Here is an 18,801-nt window from a genome sequence, read left to right on the forward strand (position 1 = left end):
AGTCTCAAAATACTATTTCAGTTGCTTCTACTTACTCATGAAATGAGTCATAACAGATCTAGTGGAACATTAAACATTAAACAGTTTTCAGACTAGGGAAGGGATTTTTTTGAAAAATGATTTCTGGGATCCTGCTGTTCTTTTTAAGAGGTGTTTGTTTGCTGGGAAGGGGAGGTTTTAATTTTCTTGGAAAGGTCTCTGTGATTCTTTGTTTAGTGCTTAAGTGTTTTAGAATGATAAAATTCATGCTTTCTCCTCTTGGATAATTATTTCTTATGAATAGTAACTGCCTGCTTTAGTATAGTAGGGTTTGTTTGATATTTATGGGAGAACCAGTAATGAGGTAGAGCTAATGTGATGGTTTGCAGCGTTTTATTGTGGCTGCAGTAGGAGTTGATAGTTAGAAAATATCTGCTGTATTAAAGAAGTTAACTAAGGAATTTTTATCAAACCCTGCTTAGTGAACTGGATTGTGGTGTCATTATTGTACTCCCTGCATATAGATCAAGTTTTAATCAGACTGATGTTTTGTGTGTTTTAGGTGTTGAGGTTGATTTATCTCTTGCATCATGCGTGAATACAAGCTAGTGGTTCTTGGTTCTGGAGGTGTTGGAAAGTCTGCTCTGGTAAGTATGAGGCAGTTCAAGTATGGGTTTTTTTAGGCTTACTATTTTTTTTTCTCTCTAATACACTCTCTACTAAAGTATATTTCTTTATGTAAGTTTGCACAAATAAATACAAGCATTAGGAATGCCCAGTGAGGCGTCATGGCCAGTAGATAGATCCTTTTTGCTGGGTGCATCTGCATCCATTGGTGTGCATTCTCACATGCTGCTGTTTTTGTATGGGTTTGGTTGATGGTAGTTGATCAGTCTCGTGCAGTGAGCTGCAGAGCTACCGCGTTATGGGGGTGCCTGGCTTTGACAGATAAATCAGCTATCAGCCTGTGGGAAATCAGGCTCCTTTGTGAATCTCTCAAAGGATATGAACTAGCTTGCCCCTGTAAGTCCTGTCTCTAGAAAGGTCTTCAGGGTGCCGTTTTCTTAATGTTTGACGGCAGTGTCTTTAGCACTAGTATTTTTATGCAGATAGAAATACAGATTTGCATGTTGGTGGGAAGTTGAATGGATTTGCTGCATCCTTTCTGTGAGAGTAGGTATATAGTTGTGGCAGGTAGATGATTAAAATGTGTGAGCTCTTTTATTTACAACATAACATTTAAATAATTACAGAACAGTTTAGTGTGACCTAGACTAGAATTGAAAAAGTTCACAAAATATGATGTTCTCAGCCTGCCTAAGAACTTTGCATCTTTCTGTTTAATTGTGCACCTTACCATAAAGTAAGTTCGGAGCTTACCCACTCCCTTGAATAAGAAGTATTCCCTTTTGCAGCAATTCATAAAGAAATCTTAAATGACAAATCATGTTAAGATTGTGAAGCAACATTTTCGTTCACCTCTGAATTCTTTATCTCACTGCAGCATTTCTGGATTTGAATGTGCCTGCCCTGGCTTGGCCATTGAGTCTTAAGTTCCATTTGACTTGTGCTAAAAACGTCCTTCTTGCTAGGTACACAGGAACAGCCTACTGAGTGTAGTTACGACTAGTAAAGGCTGGCAGTTGTTTTTTGACTAATTCCTGTGCTGGCAGATAAGTAGCAGAAGATGAAGTAGTTCTAAACACAAATGTAAAAGCTGTGCAGCTGTATAGTATCCTGGTCAACTAGAAACTAATACTGATTCTAAGAGTTAGGCAAACCTTAAATCCAATGCATGCTTTACTTCTTACCCTCGATGTGATGGTGGATAAAGGAAGGTGTAGCATTGCTTCATCTAACACTTAAATAGGCATACACATCTAACTTTCTGTTGTTTCTTAAAATTATAGTTATGACAACCATTTGATTTGCTTTAAAAATGTTATGGATAACAGAGTATATGGCTAGAACAGTGATTTGTGTACAATGTTTACAAAATGTTGCTAAGCAAGAGGATCTTACAAGAACTTTTGTGTTGCAGACTGTACAGTTTGTTCAAGGAATATTTGTTGAAAAATACGATCCTACGATAGAAGACTCCTACAGAAAGGTATGAACAAAAGACCTCTCTAGTGTTACAGAAACTTAAAGCTGTAGCACACATTGTCAAATATTTGAGTCGCTGCTTGAAAATGGGTATGCCTCATAATGCCATATTAAACCAGATAACAAGTTTGAAATACAAATGTTCTCCTAAAGTTTGTTGAAAAGGAATAATTCAAGACTAGCTTTTTAACATTTAGTCATAATACCTTGCTGGTTAGTCAGTAAAAAATGGTTATTTCATTGTCAGAGTTGGGAACATGGATTGAAAAAAAATACCAAAAACATTCCCACTTTTTAATTTTATAATAAATATTACTAGTTTGTTTATGTGTTAGTATTTGCAGGTAGATTTGGACTTGGAGGTACTAAGCTGCTTTACTACTGGAAAAATAGCTAAAAACAACTTCACACCCTTAGAACACTGGAGGCATCTATCATACTGTACTCATAACAATTTAAATGATAGCTAGATATGCTTCCATTAGATGGGTTGTTGTTTTATTAGTAAGCTAACACAAACCTGTCATAAATGAACAGGCATTTACAGCAAGTGGCCTGTTAGTTTCTCTCTTCCTGTCTTCAGCATGACAGGCTGAAAGTCTGATTCTGCTTGCATGGTCTTGAATCTCCATATTGCTCACTTTTCAGTTTCACCTGAGACCACGATTAAGATTCCAGACTAAGATAATTTATATGCAAACTGCTACCATTAACCATTTGGTGAAAGAGAGAACTTTTTGGCTGTGTCAATTTCTAAATCTATCTGTCTTTTTTAGCTGAATTACTTTTCATATGCATTGATACTCTGATGCTGCTTATCATGTGGCCACAAAACCGTTGGTGTCTATACAAGGGAGGCAGGATGCACAAACTGTAGCTGGGAATGGGCAAACTGCAAGACCTCCTCTTTCAGCACTGAGCTACATTTGTATTGGGACAAAGGTGGTGCATTAAGAGCTGTTGCAGCCTGCCGTCACCAGAATCTCTTCTGAACAGAAGAGGAATTAGTGAGAGCAAAATAATAATTTCATACCTCTTTTCTTAGACCTCATATAAACTGTGTGTTGGAAAAACCCAAGTCTCTCCTAAGTATGTGGGCTTCCAGCCAAAGGTAGAACTCTTATTAAAGACACAATAGCAGAACCAAATTCCATGTTGACACTTTTTCTGTGTTAGAGAAGCAGGAATTTTTGGCAATATCTCAGTGTTTGGTGTGGGACTTTGCTGGGTAATGTAAATTATCAGTATATACTCCAGTATACGAAGTAATTTACCCAGTAAATGACTCCAAAAACATTCACAGGCTGAACTAAAGTGAAGTGTTTCCTTTGTTACATATTTACATTCTTAAGGTCATAGTAGAACAATGATGTTTGCTGGGTGAATTTTTCCAAAGTCTGTGTCCATGGAGCCTAAAAAAGTAATGCCATCTTACGAAATTTTGCCGTTTGTTAACTACTTTTTTTTAATTGCTGCTGCTAATAAAGATTTATTATATTCTTTTCAGGTTTGTTCCTGAAATAACTAGTGATAAATAACTCTGGGTATCCTTCTTTTCAAATCAGCCAGATTGTTCAAGTCTTGCTAAAGTCTGGACAACACTTTATGTAATAGTAATTTTCACCTTCTCACTGTTAGTTACAATTCTAACTTGTTTCTTGACTTCGAAATGTGTTGGTTTGGCAGTTGAAATTCTATGTTATTTACATTAAATGTAATTTTATGATATTTATGTTATTTACATTAAATGTAATTTTGTAATATTTAAAGTTGAGAGGATGTGACTTGTTTGCCCAATAATTGAGCTTGAAATCTTGAAACTTTATGCCTTGGTTTATTCCCCAGATATTTCTTCATAAAGTGAATGAATGCTGCTTAATTAGCTGAAGAACTTCAGCAACAATACCTGTTAAAATAGGCTTTATTTTTAAGGAATCACAATCCATAGGAAACATGGGGGAGGTGTGAAAGGAAGGAAAATAGTCCCCTTCCCTATCCACAGCTCAAATCTAGTTACAGAAGATCAGTTGCAAATGAAACTAGTGACAGTGCATTAATGGAGAGGAGGTAATCTTTTAACTAGGAGTTTTACATGCAGATGGAAACAAGGGAAGTTTGCCAATAGTTTGAAAGAAAAATAATTTTAAAAAATGTGGGTAGTCCACTTGAAACAGCTTGAGGGTGCTTCCATGTGCTTTGCTCCTCTCAGGGCCATTTCTTTGAGGTATTTCCACTACACAGAGGAACTCTGGAATGAATACAGAAATTGTTCTATCTTCTTAAGCTTTCCATTTTTTGCCAACTTTTCTAAGCTGGGTCAATTTTCTAATTAGCGTTCCTAAAGGCTTGTTTTGGGGACACCACGTCTAGTGGTGGCTGTTTAATTGTTTGCTATGTACTACTTACTCTCTTATAGATGTAAATTACTATTAAATGAGCCTTAGTATGCCAATCCTGTTTTCTGGCTTTCACTTGTACTTTTCTTTCAATCTGTGATGATCCCTGAAACAAGTGGAAATTAGTTGTGCTAGCTGCTGATAACCATCATTACAAATTTAGCAGCCTCCCTTTAAATAATCAAAAATCCCTAATCACTTTGCAAAGCGGTACTTGGCTGCTGACACTGCATTTGAAAATGTCACTGGGGCTCTTCGAAAGGCTTCTTCCTGCTGTTTTGAAAGTGTATATCCATACAATCTTCTTAAGCCATTATGTTGCTTTATGCATTATGAATTTGCTTATTAAAAATCACACAATCTCTGATGTCTTTGGAGGGGAGAGTTGCAAGGGGAAAAGTTCTAACCATATCTTTCTCTCCTGACAGCAAGTTGAAGTAGATGCACAACAGTGTATGCTTGAAATCTTAGATACTGCAGGAACGGTACGTAGAAAACAACTTTCCTAAATACTGATATACAGCGTGTTTAAAAAAACCCCTTAAATATTGCAGAAAATAATTACAAGTTTCCCATGAGCTTATATTCTGTAACAAGGGAAAGAAATAGAGCATTTAAAGAGATGGTGCTCTTGATTTAAGTTTGTTGCCCAGAAAAAAATTAGGACCCACTGGCCACTGAGATTTGATTTCTGTTGCTGTAGAGAATACGTGCTTTCTTCTGATGTCCTTTTTCTTTTGTGTGTGAGATGTGCTGTGACATTGGGATAAAAATAGTATTGCTTCCGTCAGCTTATAGGAGCTCAAAGCAAAAGGGTTATGCTGACCCTTTGCATACTGGTCAGGTTTTTCTCTGACTCGTTCCAAAATTACTGAAACCAGTAATTTCCTTTATTGATTCCAGTGAGTTTAAGCTCAAGACTCTTGGAGTTTAACATGTATTCTCTGAAGTGTGGCAGTAATTTGGTCCAGTAGTAACTTATTTAAATTCCCTGTTACATGAATACGCTGTAAAGATATAGTAGGATGGAGTGGCTGTTTTCTAGAAATAAATTGCACTTTTCATCTGACATACAGCAAGGGACAGGCAGTGATTGATCAGGCACCAGATAGCCAAGTCGCCAATGCGAAAAAGGCACATGCCATTCTACAGTTGTACTGGTAAGAGTGCACAAGCAAGTCTTTATATGCAATATCATAGTTGTCACTGAAGTCAAGGAAATGTGACAAGTCTGTTGAGTATCTCCATCCCCTAGTCCATCTCCTTGAAAATTAATGTAGAGTTAAACATAGGAAATTGGCTAGACTACAAAATTTGGTGTCCGAAGGGATGCATTTACTTTATGATCCATTTTAAGGCACTATCTGGATATGGAGAAAATGTTGGTGTTAGAGATTCAGGAGAAGTTTACCTTCTGTAATCTACAGATTACAGTGTACCTTCTACTGTACTTCTCTCCAATGAAATTACTCTAGTTTCTCTAAACTAGACCCACAGTTTACAGCAGTGTGTGCAAGTAAAATGCAAATTGAATACAGCATCTCTGTCTTTTTTTTAATTACAGGAACAGTTTACAGCGATGAGAGATCTGTACATGAAAAATGGACAAGGTTTTGCATTAGTATATTCCATCACAGCTCAGTCCACATTTAATGATTTACAGGATCTAAGAGAACAGATTCTTCGAGTCAAAGACACTGACGATGTAAGATCTCTAAAAATTCTTGATACTTAAAGATTTCATTAGCATCTTGCAGTGTACACACCGTGGTCAGGTGGTCTCCAAGTTTTAAGTTAGGATGTATGAACCAGTAGATGCTTAGTACAGAAATGTAACTCTTAAGGTAAACTGAAGAAATATAACTTGTCATGTTACATGAAGAGTTGTTTAATCCCTTTCTTTAAAATACCTTAAGTGAAACTGGGTATAACTTTATTCATTAGACTGCAGCGAACATTTCTAAAGCAACTATGGTTGCCTTAATTACTATGAATGAAGTTTTCTGTTCAATATCCCTATTGTTTATGGTATTTTAAAAGCATAAAATTTTAAGTTGTAACCTTTAAACTTGCATGTTATGTAACTTTCATATTTTGTCTGTCTGTTCGCAATTAAGTTTGGTCATCCTATTTCCACACAATTTCTATTATGCATCTCTTAGCATTATTAAAGCTGTAAAGTGAGGCTAAAACATTTTTTAGAAATGATGGAAAGAACCTTATGGCAGTTGGAGGAAGTGAATGCTTGGTCCCCTAATAAAGGAAAGAAGTATTTCAAAGGTGAAAACAGCAGTAAGAGTGTGTTTTTAACCGAAACACCTCGTAGCCTTCAGGCAGAAAATCTACCTTCTTGAAGAAAAAAAATAAGCAATGAATGGTTTTTAAGCATGATCATCGTCTCATTTAAACTGTGTTTATGCAATCTTCTATCAGTTTGATACATTCCTTACTGCATGTATCTGCATATGCTTCTGCTGTCAGCAGACACAGATATTAACCATTTCCATTTCAGAGAAGTGTATTAAGACTTTTTAAATACAAACCACCTTGCACTTCCTTGACCATAAGCACTTGCAGGTCTTACCTATGTTCAGAAGATTTCTTCTTGGAGCAATTTATTGCACATTTTCACAAATGTGTCTCAGAACATTATTATTAAAGTTTCATGGACCTTCCCATCCACAACCTACCAAGTTATAGCCTTGGTTACTATGAAATTAGTTTTGTACCATAAAACCAAGATAAATGTGATGATATTTAAAATCTTACTTTGTGTGTTATATTTATGCTGATTAGTATAATTTTGGAGATATTTCCTTAGAACTGTATTTTTTAGAAGACACCCCTCAGTCCTGAAAGGTTTTCCATAGAATCGGGAGAAGGATAATAAGCTTCAAGTTTCAACTTTAGTTTCCATCAGAATTCACAGAAAAAGGGTTTTTTTATGCCAAAGCTTAGGCATGACTTGCTTTCTTGGTGGGGGGAAATGAAATGGTCAAAATATCATAAAACTTTAGTCAACACATGAATCTGTGAGGACTTTAACTATGTCCTTAAATTAGTAAAAGAAATGAATGGGGGGAAAAAATAGATGATGATGTTTTCTTGCTACAAAGCTCAATCAGCATTTTCTGTAGTTGGTAAGGTAGCATGTTCCTTTTCTCTGTGTGCTGTAGCTTGCTGATAAGAACTGTGTGATATGCTGAGAGTAGAGGAATGGTGAAAGGAGCTTCAGCATCTTTCATCATGCTACCCAGTATACGACAGTTTCCAGGATTTTGGGATTTGTAAGAATCATTTGGTAAATTCTTCAGTAGGCTTCTTGATACCTCAAACATCTAAAAATGAGATCTCATTAAGTCCTCTAAAAAACCTTGAAATTTGCTTAATTGGCAGTGCATGAAATCTTCAGACCATTCCTCGTATTACCATGCCAAAAGCCAGCCAAAATGCAGTCACTTCCATTTGAAGATTGAAATATCACACAGCTGTAAACTTAAGTTTTAGTTATACCAGAGCTTGATTATTCTGAAAATCAGGGTTCTCTAAGGAATCAGATGGCTTTTAGGTGTGCATTTACATTGTGCCATTGAAAATTTTCAATTGTTTCTTCGTTGGCATTGAATTGTTTTTTAGGTCCCTATGATTCTGGTTGGCAATAAGTGTGACTTAGAAGATGAAAGAGTTGTGGGAAAGGAACAAGGTCAGAACCTAGCAAGGCAATGGAATAACTGTGCATTCTTAGAGTCTTCTGCAAAATCAAAGATAAACGTTAACGAGGTAAGGCATTTTATCTGTGGTGGGGAGAGGTGTAGAAGAATGGGGACACTGTCCTGATAACCATTTACTGTTTATCAAGGAAAAAAACTAAAAAAATCATGAATAATATTCACTGTAATGGACAAAACTGTACCCTGCTATTGTGAGATGTTCAGGTTAAGGGATGTGTTTAGCTTTGACATGGCATGTTTTCAAATTATATTGATTTTTAGTGTAATTAATGTAATTTTCAAATTATCTTTGTATGAATTTGGGATAAATATTTCTCTCATGTTCCATTCTTTAGTTGATACAATCTCTATCAATTGAGATTGTACTGCTAGACTTCTTTTTTTAAAGACCTTTAAGAGAGTTAAGTCACTGAAACTACTTGATTTAAGTTATTTGTTGTTAACACTGTTTGAGATTGTGAGTACAAAAGCTATTAAAAGTTTTGTTAAAACTAGCTGCTCTGTAAAGTAAAAGGGATGCAAAATCCTCTCTACTATATATGTACTTGTTTATTTTACAGGAGCTAGACAATTAATCAAATGCATGCATTTTGGGGATTTGCCAGCATAAAGAAAGGGATACAAAAATTTTAGAAAAAAAAAGCTGTGTTACTATGTACATTTCTGGAACAGCTTGAATTTTATGATAAGTCATACAGTTCATTAGGTCATCTGGAAAACGTTGGCGGCATCAGTCAAGTTGAAAGGGCCTCTGTGCAAGACTTGCAAGTTATCAAAACAGTATGGTGGTTTTGACACAGATGATTTTTAAAATAAGTAATGTGTGTTTAATTAGTTGGGAATTTCTGGAAGCCACTGACTTTTTTTAAAATTCAAATTAATCACCGTAACAGTATAAAAGTCGTATGTTCAATAAACTAGAACTTCCAGGAAATACTGTAAGCCCTTTTTGGAACATTTGCTACTTTGCAGCCAGTGCTTAGGAAAGTGCCAGGATGCCTTTAGCATGAGGGCTTCCTTAGTTTATGAGATGCAGAAGTAATTGGAGCAATGTCAATTATGAATGAAACAGACGCTGTTGAAATGTTGTATGTTGATTTGTTTTAAATTAACCTTTCAAAAAAATCATGTTCTACTTAGAATTCTAGGAGGCTCAAAGTGTGAGAGTTGCATAAATGAGTTACTTTTCTAGGAAATTTTGTGTTTCTGTCATGCTGTAGGTCTAGAGAGGTGGAATTAGTTCTTTAGACTTCGGTATTTCTTAAGTATCTGGAAAACCATGATCTCATTCAAGTACAAGGGACTATTATTGAATATGTAGTGTATGTGAGTTACCATGAAAAATGTGTTGTTAGAACTTATTAGAATGTTCTTTATAAGAATATCCTAAGAGTGATTTGAGTTAGAAGAAAGCTGTGACCTGTTTCTTGACCTTACTGCTAAACTGCAAAGTAATACCATAGAGTAGTTGATCATTGTGGCATTTTTTCATGTGAGTTCAGATGAGTTTGAACCAGAGATTAAATGGCTGTGGGTTATAGATGTCTTTCCAGTTTGCTTCTTTGAAACTGTAGAATCCTTTGCAGACAATTATCTTAAGCAAGAAAAAAAACCCCAACCAATTACTAAATAAGCATACAATTTAACTTTGCAGCTTTGTGGTAGCTAAGTATTTTCAGGGGTTCTTGAGTATGTGAGTGCATTATGTGTGAAAATTCAAGGCTCGAGGTTATAAGAGAAGCCTCCTAATATCCATAATCAACTGATTTCTGTCTTTTCAGATATTTTATGACCTTGTGCGACAAATTAATAGAAAAACTCCGGTGCCTGGAAAAGCACGCAAAAAGTCATCATGTCAGCTACTTTAATGCATAGCTGTACTGTAGCTCTGAGCCAGGTAAACATTTTAAATTTTTCTATGCATTATGGCTATTCAAAACAAACAAAACAACAACTAAAAAAATCCTAAACAGCTGTGGTAGCTGTTGATGCAGAACAGCATTGAAAACTATTGATTTACATTATCATAGAAATGTCTGTGGTCTTTATTTTGCCATTTCAAAGTCAGAACTACAAATATGTGCAAGATACACTGTTCACACTAGTATGGGTTTGGTTTTTTTTCCAAGCTTTAAGGTGCTGGTAGAGTTCAAATTAACAGTGCTTTCTCTGATATTTCAAAGCTTTTGGAAATGTGGTTTTCTCTTTTAAAGCCTAATGGAATATACTGCAAGAGCTCAGTTATCTGGAGTTATCTGGAATATGCACACAGTACAATATTGTAGTTTGCATGCTGGTGTCTCTTTCTGCTTTGAACTCCTGCATATGCTTGTGTGATGTCAAAGGAATTTAGCTTCCTTTCTTGAGATTGTGTGGATATTTTGGAGGCCAAATCTTAATTATTAAATTGTAATATTTGGATGAGAAAGGTGAAGTGATCATTGTAACACTTGAAATATTTTACCTGAAGCTATTGGTTACTAGATCAATTTCTTACTTGTTTGCAGTTGGCTAAATTTCTACGTGACTTAATATGTGCACAAAGAATGGTGCTGAAGGATAAAGCAAGCTCCAGCCTGCTCTTTAGGCAAGCCTTTCCAGAAGTTAGTCAGGAGGCATGGATTTTTTTCTGCAGATTTTTTGGGGGGTTTCTGGGCAGGTTGTTTTCTCTCTCTCCATTTCCATGTCTTAGTATGGGCAGTGGTCTGTCTTGATTGACCTGACATCATCAAAGCTGCATCCCTTTCCTTCAATGTTATTGAACATACAGTGCTGCAGGTACTTCAGTACTGGGATCCGTAGACCTATTGGATGTACTGAAGGATCCTATTAGGACATGTCACTGCCAGAAATCGTAGGTTTTCTTTAATAATCAGGTAGTGCCATATGTAATTTTTTTTTTGGTATATTAAAAGCTCCTTAGTTTGAACAACTTAGATCAGTTAAAAGTAGAAAAAAAATGGTTCCAAAAGCATTAGCTGAGGGTGGCAGGAATGGTTGCTCCATTTCCTTAGTGGGACTTTTGATTCAGGAGCTTTCATCCTTCAATTGTGCTTGTTTTTAAAACCATGGGAACTGTCATGCTGTAAGCAAAACTAGTCCCATCAATCACATATTACTTCCACAATGCAGCCTGGATTCCTCTATGTCTCCTAATCCAGTAAGGATAATAATTGCGATAGTCTGGTTTTTGTATGTGTACAGTAGGAAGTGTATGATTAGTGTTAAGGTAGTTTTCTGTTTGTCAGGAACTTTGCTAGTTCCTGCTGTAGCTGTTTTAAGCAAAGAGCAAGGACAAATAGTTGTTACTAATACTAATCCCTTGTTTTGTTGTTACAGGTCTGAAGAACTGTTGCCCAATTCAACAGTGCCAGCATTCCAACTTTATTAAACCTACCAACATCTTAAATGGACTTTCCTGTGGTGGTACCCTTTAAGAAATGGATGAAAGCTACATCAGTTTGCACATTCTATCACTTTCCAGTGTCATGAGAGATTTTTACTTCTAAATATTCTGTGTATGCAACTGGTAAAACCAGAGCCTACATCCAGTATTACCGATAAGAGACATTGTTCATCCACCAATGTTGTACATGTATGAAAACTGTGTACTGTATACTTCAACAATCCCCACTTTCTATTGGAGAGTACAATAATGTAAATCCTAAAAGCACCACTATTTTAGCATAATAAAAGAAAGTCCAAAGAGCTCCTATATAGACTACTCCAGATAACTTTGCTTCATCGGTATTTGTAGCTTATTGTAACTTTTTTAAAGAAATACAGGATCATCATCATCATCGTATTGTACAAAAGCGCTTTGATTAACACAACGGCTATATAGTTTTTTAATTTTAGGAAAAACCTGTGGAGACAGTGACCTAGTCTTTAAGAGTCCTTTCAGTATAACGTCTGACTAAAGACATGGCCTTTAATATCTGTTGGGAAGGAAATGTCCAGACTTTTCAACCTTTTATTGTATGTTTCCTTTTCCTTGTTTACATAGGGAACAATGTTTATAGTTGTGTGTACAGTGGGGGTCTACAACAAGAAGTGTATATTTTAAGACAATTTTTTAATGATTTAACAATTTTTTGTAAATCATTTTCGGGCTTCTGCAGCTGTAGATTCTCACTGTGAATTCCCTTGCTTGCTCATGCATAAGTGTATTTGCAATACCAAATATACAGGTTTAGTACTTTTGCCTGTTAGTGATTGTTTTACATGTGTAACGTTTTGGTTGAGATGTTAAATGGTGGAAGAGTACTGTGGATGTGAATGTGGGAAGTAATTTTAATCATGTGTAATTGGTCACAGGGCCTAAGTTGCAGTAATTAACTTTTGCTGATTTATTTAACAATGCCTTGTTGCTTTGTATGCATTAACGTTTGGGTGTAAAGATTGTGTGTATATCCAACAGGGAGCCACAGTATTTAAATTGACCAACCTAATGTTACAACTGCTTTGAGGTGGCCAAATGTAAACTAAAAGCCTTAATTAAAGTGGTGCAATTTTGTATGACTTAGCATCAGTAGTTCAATAAATTTGGATTGCCATGCAAGGGCTTGCATTACAGTTATACTACTTGAATGTTCTGTGTTTTAGTAGTGCTAGTAAATATTGATTTTTAAATCTCTTGCACAGTGCAGATTCATACATCTTAGGATGAAGAAGAACCCCTATGTCTTTGTTTTCTGACAAATACATGCCATAGATATTTTTTCTAATGGTATCCCATGTGTGAATGAATTTCTGACTGAATGAAATTCCATTTATTTCTGGACTTGGAATATTCCAAGCTCTAACAAAAGGAAAAGTCTAACAGAAAAATACCTGTCTTCAAAGGTTACACTATCAATGGCTGTTTTGGAAACTTTCAAATATGTTGCCTGCTATTTTCTTTCTTTCCAGCAAGGATTAATTGTTAAAATCTACTTAGTCTGGCAAAAAAAATCTTGGGAGACAGAATGATTATTCTGCATGAACCAAACCTTACTTGTTTGCTTTTAAGGAAATCTGCAGAAGAGCATTCTTGCGGTATTGAGTGTAGAATTTTTCAGACTTGAAATACCTGTTAATAGCGTTGGACTGAGAAGTGGAATGCATGGACTGTATATGATTTCCTGATCTTGGCTGTACTGCTGAAAATTAATGTCACACCCAGAAGATACTTGGTACCTTCTGTTTCTCTGGCACAGAATTATCAGAGAGCTTGTTCTAATTCATTCCTGCAAATTCAATCAGATTAGTTTAGGTAATACTGGTAGGCTTTGAGATAGTTTATGTTGCCCAAAGTGAATTCAGGAGCCCAGCTGATCCCTCCTGCTGGTAATTTCATCAGTCATCACCATTGTTTAATGGAGGTAATACACTTCTACTGTGCAGAGCCAGATTTAAGACTGAAATTCCTTTTCATTTATCATTAGAAACTGTAATATGTGATGATCTCTCCATCCTGCTTGGTCCCCAGAGGAGAGGAGACTGGAGCAGTAGATGCCCTAGTTCTTTTTTCACTAGGTACCTACCTTCTTTGGTGAGCTAATCAGAATTTTTCTTCCTTCATTTCCAACCTCTTCTTATTCAGGTCTTGTAACACTTTTATGTCCCTGCTGTCCTTTTATTGGTCTTTTTAATGTGTTTCTTTTCCAGGCAGCTGTACAGATGGCATTGGGTGGGAGTGAGAGAAAATTCTTTAAAAACTTCATAGAAGGGGCCTTGGTCTGATCTTGGTGTCCAGCCAAAGAATACTATTGACAGGGAAGATCAGACTTTGTCCTAAAAGGCTCTGTACTGAAGGATTCTTGGTGTTTCTGTTCCTCAGCATTAGAGGTATTCAGTTGGATCAAACCCTTAAGGAAGTAAAATTTTCAGAATTTCTAGGCTTTAACATCTAAAGATTGTGCTAAAGAAGGGAAATATGTTCCCTCCTCCCTGTATTTAGAACTTATGTCAGATATGTAAAGCCAGCACATTGTAACCCAGGTAACACCTAAACCCTGGTAGTCTTGAAAATTTAGGCAAGCTTCAAGTGAACAGTGTCCCAGTTGTTAAAGGGAAGATGCTTGACAAAATGTTGCTAATGAAATGATGAAGTGTAAAGAAAAACACGTAAGAATTCTCTTTGTGTCTAAATAATTGTGGTGGAAAAAGCTGTTCCCGCTGAGGAAGTGAGCACCCAGTTCCCCATGGGAATTGGAACTATGTAAGCAGTTACCAATTCTAGAAAAGAATCCTGTCTGCTGAGATTTTTGAACAAACTTTACGTAACTCCAAGACACTTCTGTTACATACCAATGCTTATGAAGTTCATGCTAGAACTACTTGTACAGAAACGAACATTTCTCCTAAAGCTTTGGATGAAAACGTGCGTAACTCCCATTTTGAGAACTAATGCAGGCATTTTTGCAAATTCGGTGTTAATACACGTTTTACTGCTTGTAAAGTTAGCATATGCTTACAGTGCACACTGTTTTATTTCCTCTCTAATCTGAAACTGATATATGTCAGTATTTAAAGTCTGAGCCTTCTATGGAAAAAGTAGTACAGAAGTATTATTTAATGGAATTGCACTCTTCGTTTTAAGACTCTTTCCTTGCAATGTACATTTCTGTTACATCTTACCTTATCCTAGTGCCCTTTTTCATTCTCAAATTATTCTGTGAAATGAATGTTACTTGCCTGACTTAGAAGACTATTTTGAGACATTGCAAGATGTTTTCAGATGTCCAAATGAACTAAGTGTAAGCTCAAACTACTGCTCTCCTGTATAAGAGACTTAAATTCTGGAAAAGTATTGCGGAGTTAGATATTACAGTTCTTTAATAAGACATACTGGTTCTGTGATGCTAGAAATGAAAGGTGGCAGGAGTTTAAAATTTGGATTAAAATGTTTTCAGTAGAATTGCAGTTTTCTTTCAGGTGTAAGTAGCAAAGTAAATGTGAGAATTTTTCTTCTTTTAAAATGCTGTCAACAAACTGGATGAATCAAACATCATGATTTTTTTCCCCCAAGTTTTCTAATCTTTGCCAGTTTTGAAAACAGGTTAGTTGGGAAGAAGTTTGGCCACAATACTGTACTAGTTCTAGATAGACTTCAGTTTAAACATATCGACAGTAAAAAGTTATACTAGATGTGAATGGTCAAAAAATAGTCTATGTTACAGCTATGTAGCACTTTTTAAATTCTAATTTGATGATGCAGCCAAGTGTAGACAAAAAGCTTTTTGTTCAATTTTAAACTGCTGTCCCAACAGCATTAGGCTATATTTCAATTTATTGCTTTTATTTTGCCTGTGTGTGGGGAGGAGAATAAGGACAAATAAAAAGTTGATTTTAAACATATAACAAAAAGCAGTTGTGATTCGTTCTCTAAGGTAGCATTAGAGTACCGGAGTTACTAAATTAGGTTTTTATTTCTGAATCTCAAGCACGTTGTGCTTTTCTTTCAAAGGCTTATGAACAACTTGAAGACTTCTAAAACCTTATCTACCTTTTTCATTTTATACAGTAAACTCTGGAATGATGCTTATATTTGTGGAAAACTATACATTCTGAGTCTTGAACAAAAAGACAAACAAAGTTGTTTCGTAGTCTTGATTTTGTTCACGGTGTTTCAATATCTGGGCTTCAAATAACGTGTATTTTGCTGTGTTTTTGGGGCGAGGGGCGGCATTGTTTGTTTGTTTGTTTGTTTTAAATAACCTCCAAAACCATTTATTTTCAGAAGTTTGAGTCATCAAGCAGAGAGTGACTTCCTGTTTTCAAAGAGTTGCTCTTTAGGGAGAGATTTGTGAATGGATAAAAGAATGTCTTTGCAGTTCCACCGTACTCACGTCAGTCTCAAGAGATCCTAATTCTGCCAAACAACAAGCTCTACAGCTTCATTGTTTTAAGAAGTTTACTATCATCAGGATTTTTTTTTTTTTGAAGTTGTGACTGGGGCGAGCTTCATTTATGAACCACTGTCATTTCTAATTAATTCATGTAATGTCTTTTGTTTACCATGAACTTGGAGGCATGGGGCATTTCTGCAATCTTGAATACTGAGTGAAATCCAAGTGGACGTTGCAGTTCCTTCTTTTGTCAGTATACTTTACCTTTTCATACTGTGTGGCATTTTAACCTTCCAAATCTAGTAGGGAGGACTCAGTAGCTTCACTCCCGTACTAAGTACAAAAAAATCTCTACATGTGAAATCCCAGCTCTCATCAGCTGTGTTTACTGCTTGTAATGCACCCAAGAGCAACAAAGACCCTTGGCAGTACTGTCATGATTTTCAGACACAAATAAAATGAGTTACAAATTTGTCTCTTTCTTTTTCCTGTTTAATTTTTAAAAAATGCTTTTAGCTGAGCTGCCTCAATAGAAAGAACATGAGCATCAATTTGTTTTGGTAAGAAACAGCAAACATTTGGAGAGTCAAGATGTATCTAAATACTAAGCAATCACATGAACATCTTACTTAAATTCTTGAGATTAGTTTTTTTTTAAAGTTTCCATGCATTTAAATTTAAAAAAAATTACACACTTCCAGGAATGTGTTTCAGCCAAGAAAAGATGGGCTAAAACACAAACCGTTTTGCTTCTCTTGCAAAAAGGCAAGGTACAGTGTAGTTTCCATTTTTCTTTGTACCGAGTGCAGTTGTGCTGCTGTCACACATTGCACATGAACTTTGTTGAGCTCTTGCTTTTGGTAATTCCGGATTAACGTTTTTGTATATGCAGATAGCACATACGCAGCTTAGCAGGGCATTAAGAAAAATTATTTAATTCATAAGCTGTCTTAAAATGTACTTTGTAAAGGGTAACTGGAGTTTTGAGTTAGTTTACTTATTTGAAGTTCAGGATATACTAGATTAAAATTAACCTAGTACATCCTGTAGGCTCTGTTAACTTTGCAGAAAGGCAGTAGGGAGCAGAGGAACCTTAGGCATCGGCAGTAAATATGCCAGGTTTCCGTGTTGTGCTGGCTGCAGGGTCACCTTAGGGTGTCCTGCCTCTAAGGAACAGTGCTACCTCCCCTGCTATTATGGTAACAACTGGCATTAAGATCAGCGTATCTGATGCAAATATGTGAAACTTTAGGACAGATTCAGGAATTTTAATTATAAATTTGAATTTAGAGTCCTTTATATCACTGATTGAAAAAAAAAATGCATTCCCTTCTGCTTCTTGAAGGCAAAAGACCCTTTCATGAGATTTCCAGGGGTTTTTTTCTTCATTTTTTTTCCCCTATTTCCATCTTGGTAGATGAATATGAAATGGGATGCTAGTCAAAAAGTACTGAAACACACCTCCAGGTTTTTATCCAGTTCCCCCTGCCTTGCCTCCTCACTGGAGCCTCTCAGGTGCTTCCCCAGTCTGCACTTAGGAGAGGCTGTACATTCTGAGACAAGTTCTCTCAAAGGCCCAAATCTTTCAATCTTTTACAGGTTTGTTGGGTTTGGGCTTGTTGTTTTTTGTTTGTTTTTTTTAAGTATGCATCCTGCCTTCTTAATTTCTCTTCAGACTTACTTCCTTTGCTTTGTTCTCATCTGTCATTGGTTTGAATAAACTTGAGACGGAACACAAAGGAAGCGTCTTCTCTGTGATCATACATTTCTCACTTGTTTTCTCTCTGCCCTGAGGCAGGGCTAGCCTGAGGGTGTGAGCTGTTAGCGAACGATTGAACCAGATACTGATCCGTGCATTACTCTTGAGTTTCCCACTGCACTGGAGACGATAATGCTACATTGTTTCAGTAGGATATGTTGAGAGGTAAATTCTATTAAATATATAGTACTGATCTAGGATGTAATAATTCCTTTAACACTCAGTTTTCTGTCATGATGAAGGTTGCTGCCTTTGCTTGTGCTTTCTTGAGTCTTCAAGACAGAGGGAGAACCATTTTTTTGTTTTTTTGGTTTTGGTGGCTGGTTGGTTGGGGTTTTTTTAATCCAAAATTACATTTCTTGAGTGACTAATCTACTCTCTATAGATCTTCAGCTTGCTTGTATTTCTGCATACCCAGTCTTCATCAGCTTTCTTCTTGTGAAGCCTTCCGAAGTTAGCCTCTGGCAGCTTCAACGAGACGCTATGCTTGGGCATCGTGGTATTTTATCAGTATCTCAGGCAAGCTGGAGAACTTCAGACCGTGTCCTGCATTTCTGCTGCCTTTTGCAGCTGTTGTCAGGTGTATCCTTCTGTCTAATTTGCTTGATAGTACCCCATTGTAGCTGTAGGCCTAAAAATACCCAAGTACTTGCAAGTGTATTTCAGAACTTCCCTGTCTATGTGAAAAGATTGTTTGAACAGTTTTCCTTGTCCTAGAGCGCAACTAAACGAACCACGGTCACTTGCACAGACGTTTGTACTTCCAAAGTAGTAACGATGTTTTTCTGTATTAAAATGTAGGCTGAATTCATTTGTGGAAGGGAAGGGAGCGGAAACTTCATAATTCTGTTAAGTTTGTCCAGCCTTGAAGGGTTGAGTGATCCTGCATGGTGCTTACTTTACCCTTGAATGTTGGTGCCAGTAGACTGAATTACACTGGAGAAACGGGAAAGAAACGCGCGTTTGCAACTCGGTGAAAACAAACTCGGCGTTGCAAA

General features: G+C 36.4%; 1 protein-coding gene across 2 annotated transcripts in view; it reads left to right on the top strand.

Moving 5' to 3' along the window:
• RAP1B (RAP1B, member of RAS oncogene family) overlaps nucleotides 1–12,773 on the top strand; it is a 31,053-nt gene extending 18,280 nt beyond the window's left edge. For both annotated transcript variants that reach the window (XM_066183213.1, XM_066183214.1), the window contains exons 2-8: nucleotides 542–626; nucleotides 2,021–2,089; nucleotides 4,910–4,966; nucleotides 6,046–6,186; nucleotides 8,118–8,261; nucleotides 9,994–10,109; nucleotides 11,552–12,773. In XM_066183213.1, coding sequence (XP_066039310.1) covers nucleotides 570–626; nucleotides 2,021–2,089; nucleotides 4,910–4,966; nucleotides 6,046–6,186; nucleotides 8,118–8,261; nucleotides 9,994–10,080 — 555 coding nt within the window. In that variant the 5' untranslated portion in view covers nucleotides 542–569 and the 3' untranslated portion in view covers nucleotides 10,081–10,109; nucleotides 11,552–12,773. The remainder of the gene's footprint in view (nucleotides 1–541; nucleotides 627–2,020; nucleotides 2,090–4,909; nucleotides 4,967–6,045; nucleotides 6,187–8,117; nucleotides 8,262–9,993; nucleotides 10,110–11,551) is intronic.
• The last annotated feature ends 6,028 nt before the right edge of the window (nucleotides 12,774–18,801 follow it).

This window comes from Chamaea fasciata, unplaced genomic scaffold, assembly GCF_029207755.1.
Source record: "Chamaea fasciata isolate MVZ Bird 193981 ecotype frontalis unplaced genomic scaffold, bChaFas1.0.hap1 SCAF_5, whole genome shotgun sequence".
Taxonomy (NCBI): Eukaryota; Metazoa; Chordata; class Aves; order Passeriformes; family Sylviidae; genus Chamaea; species Chamaea fasciata.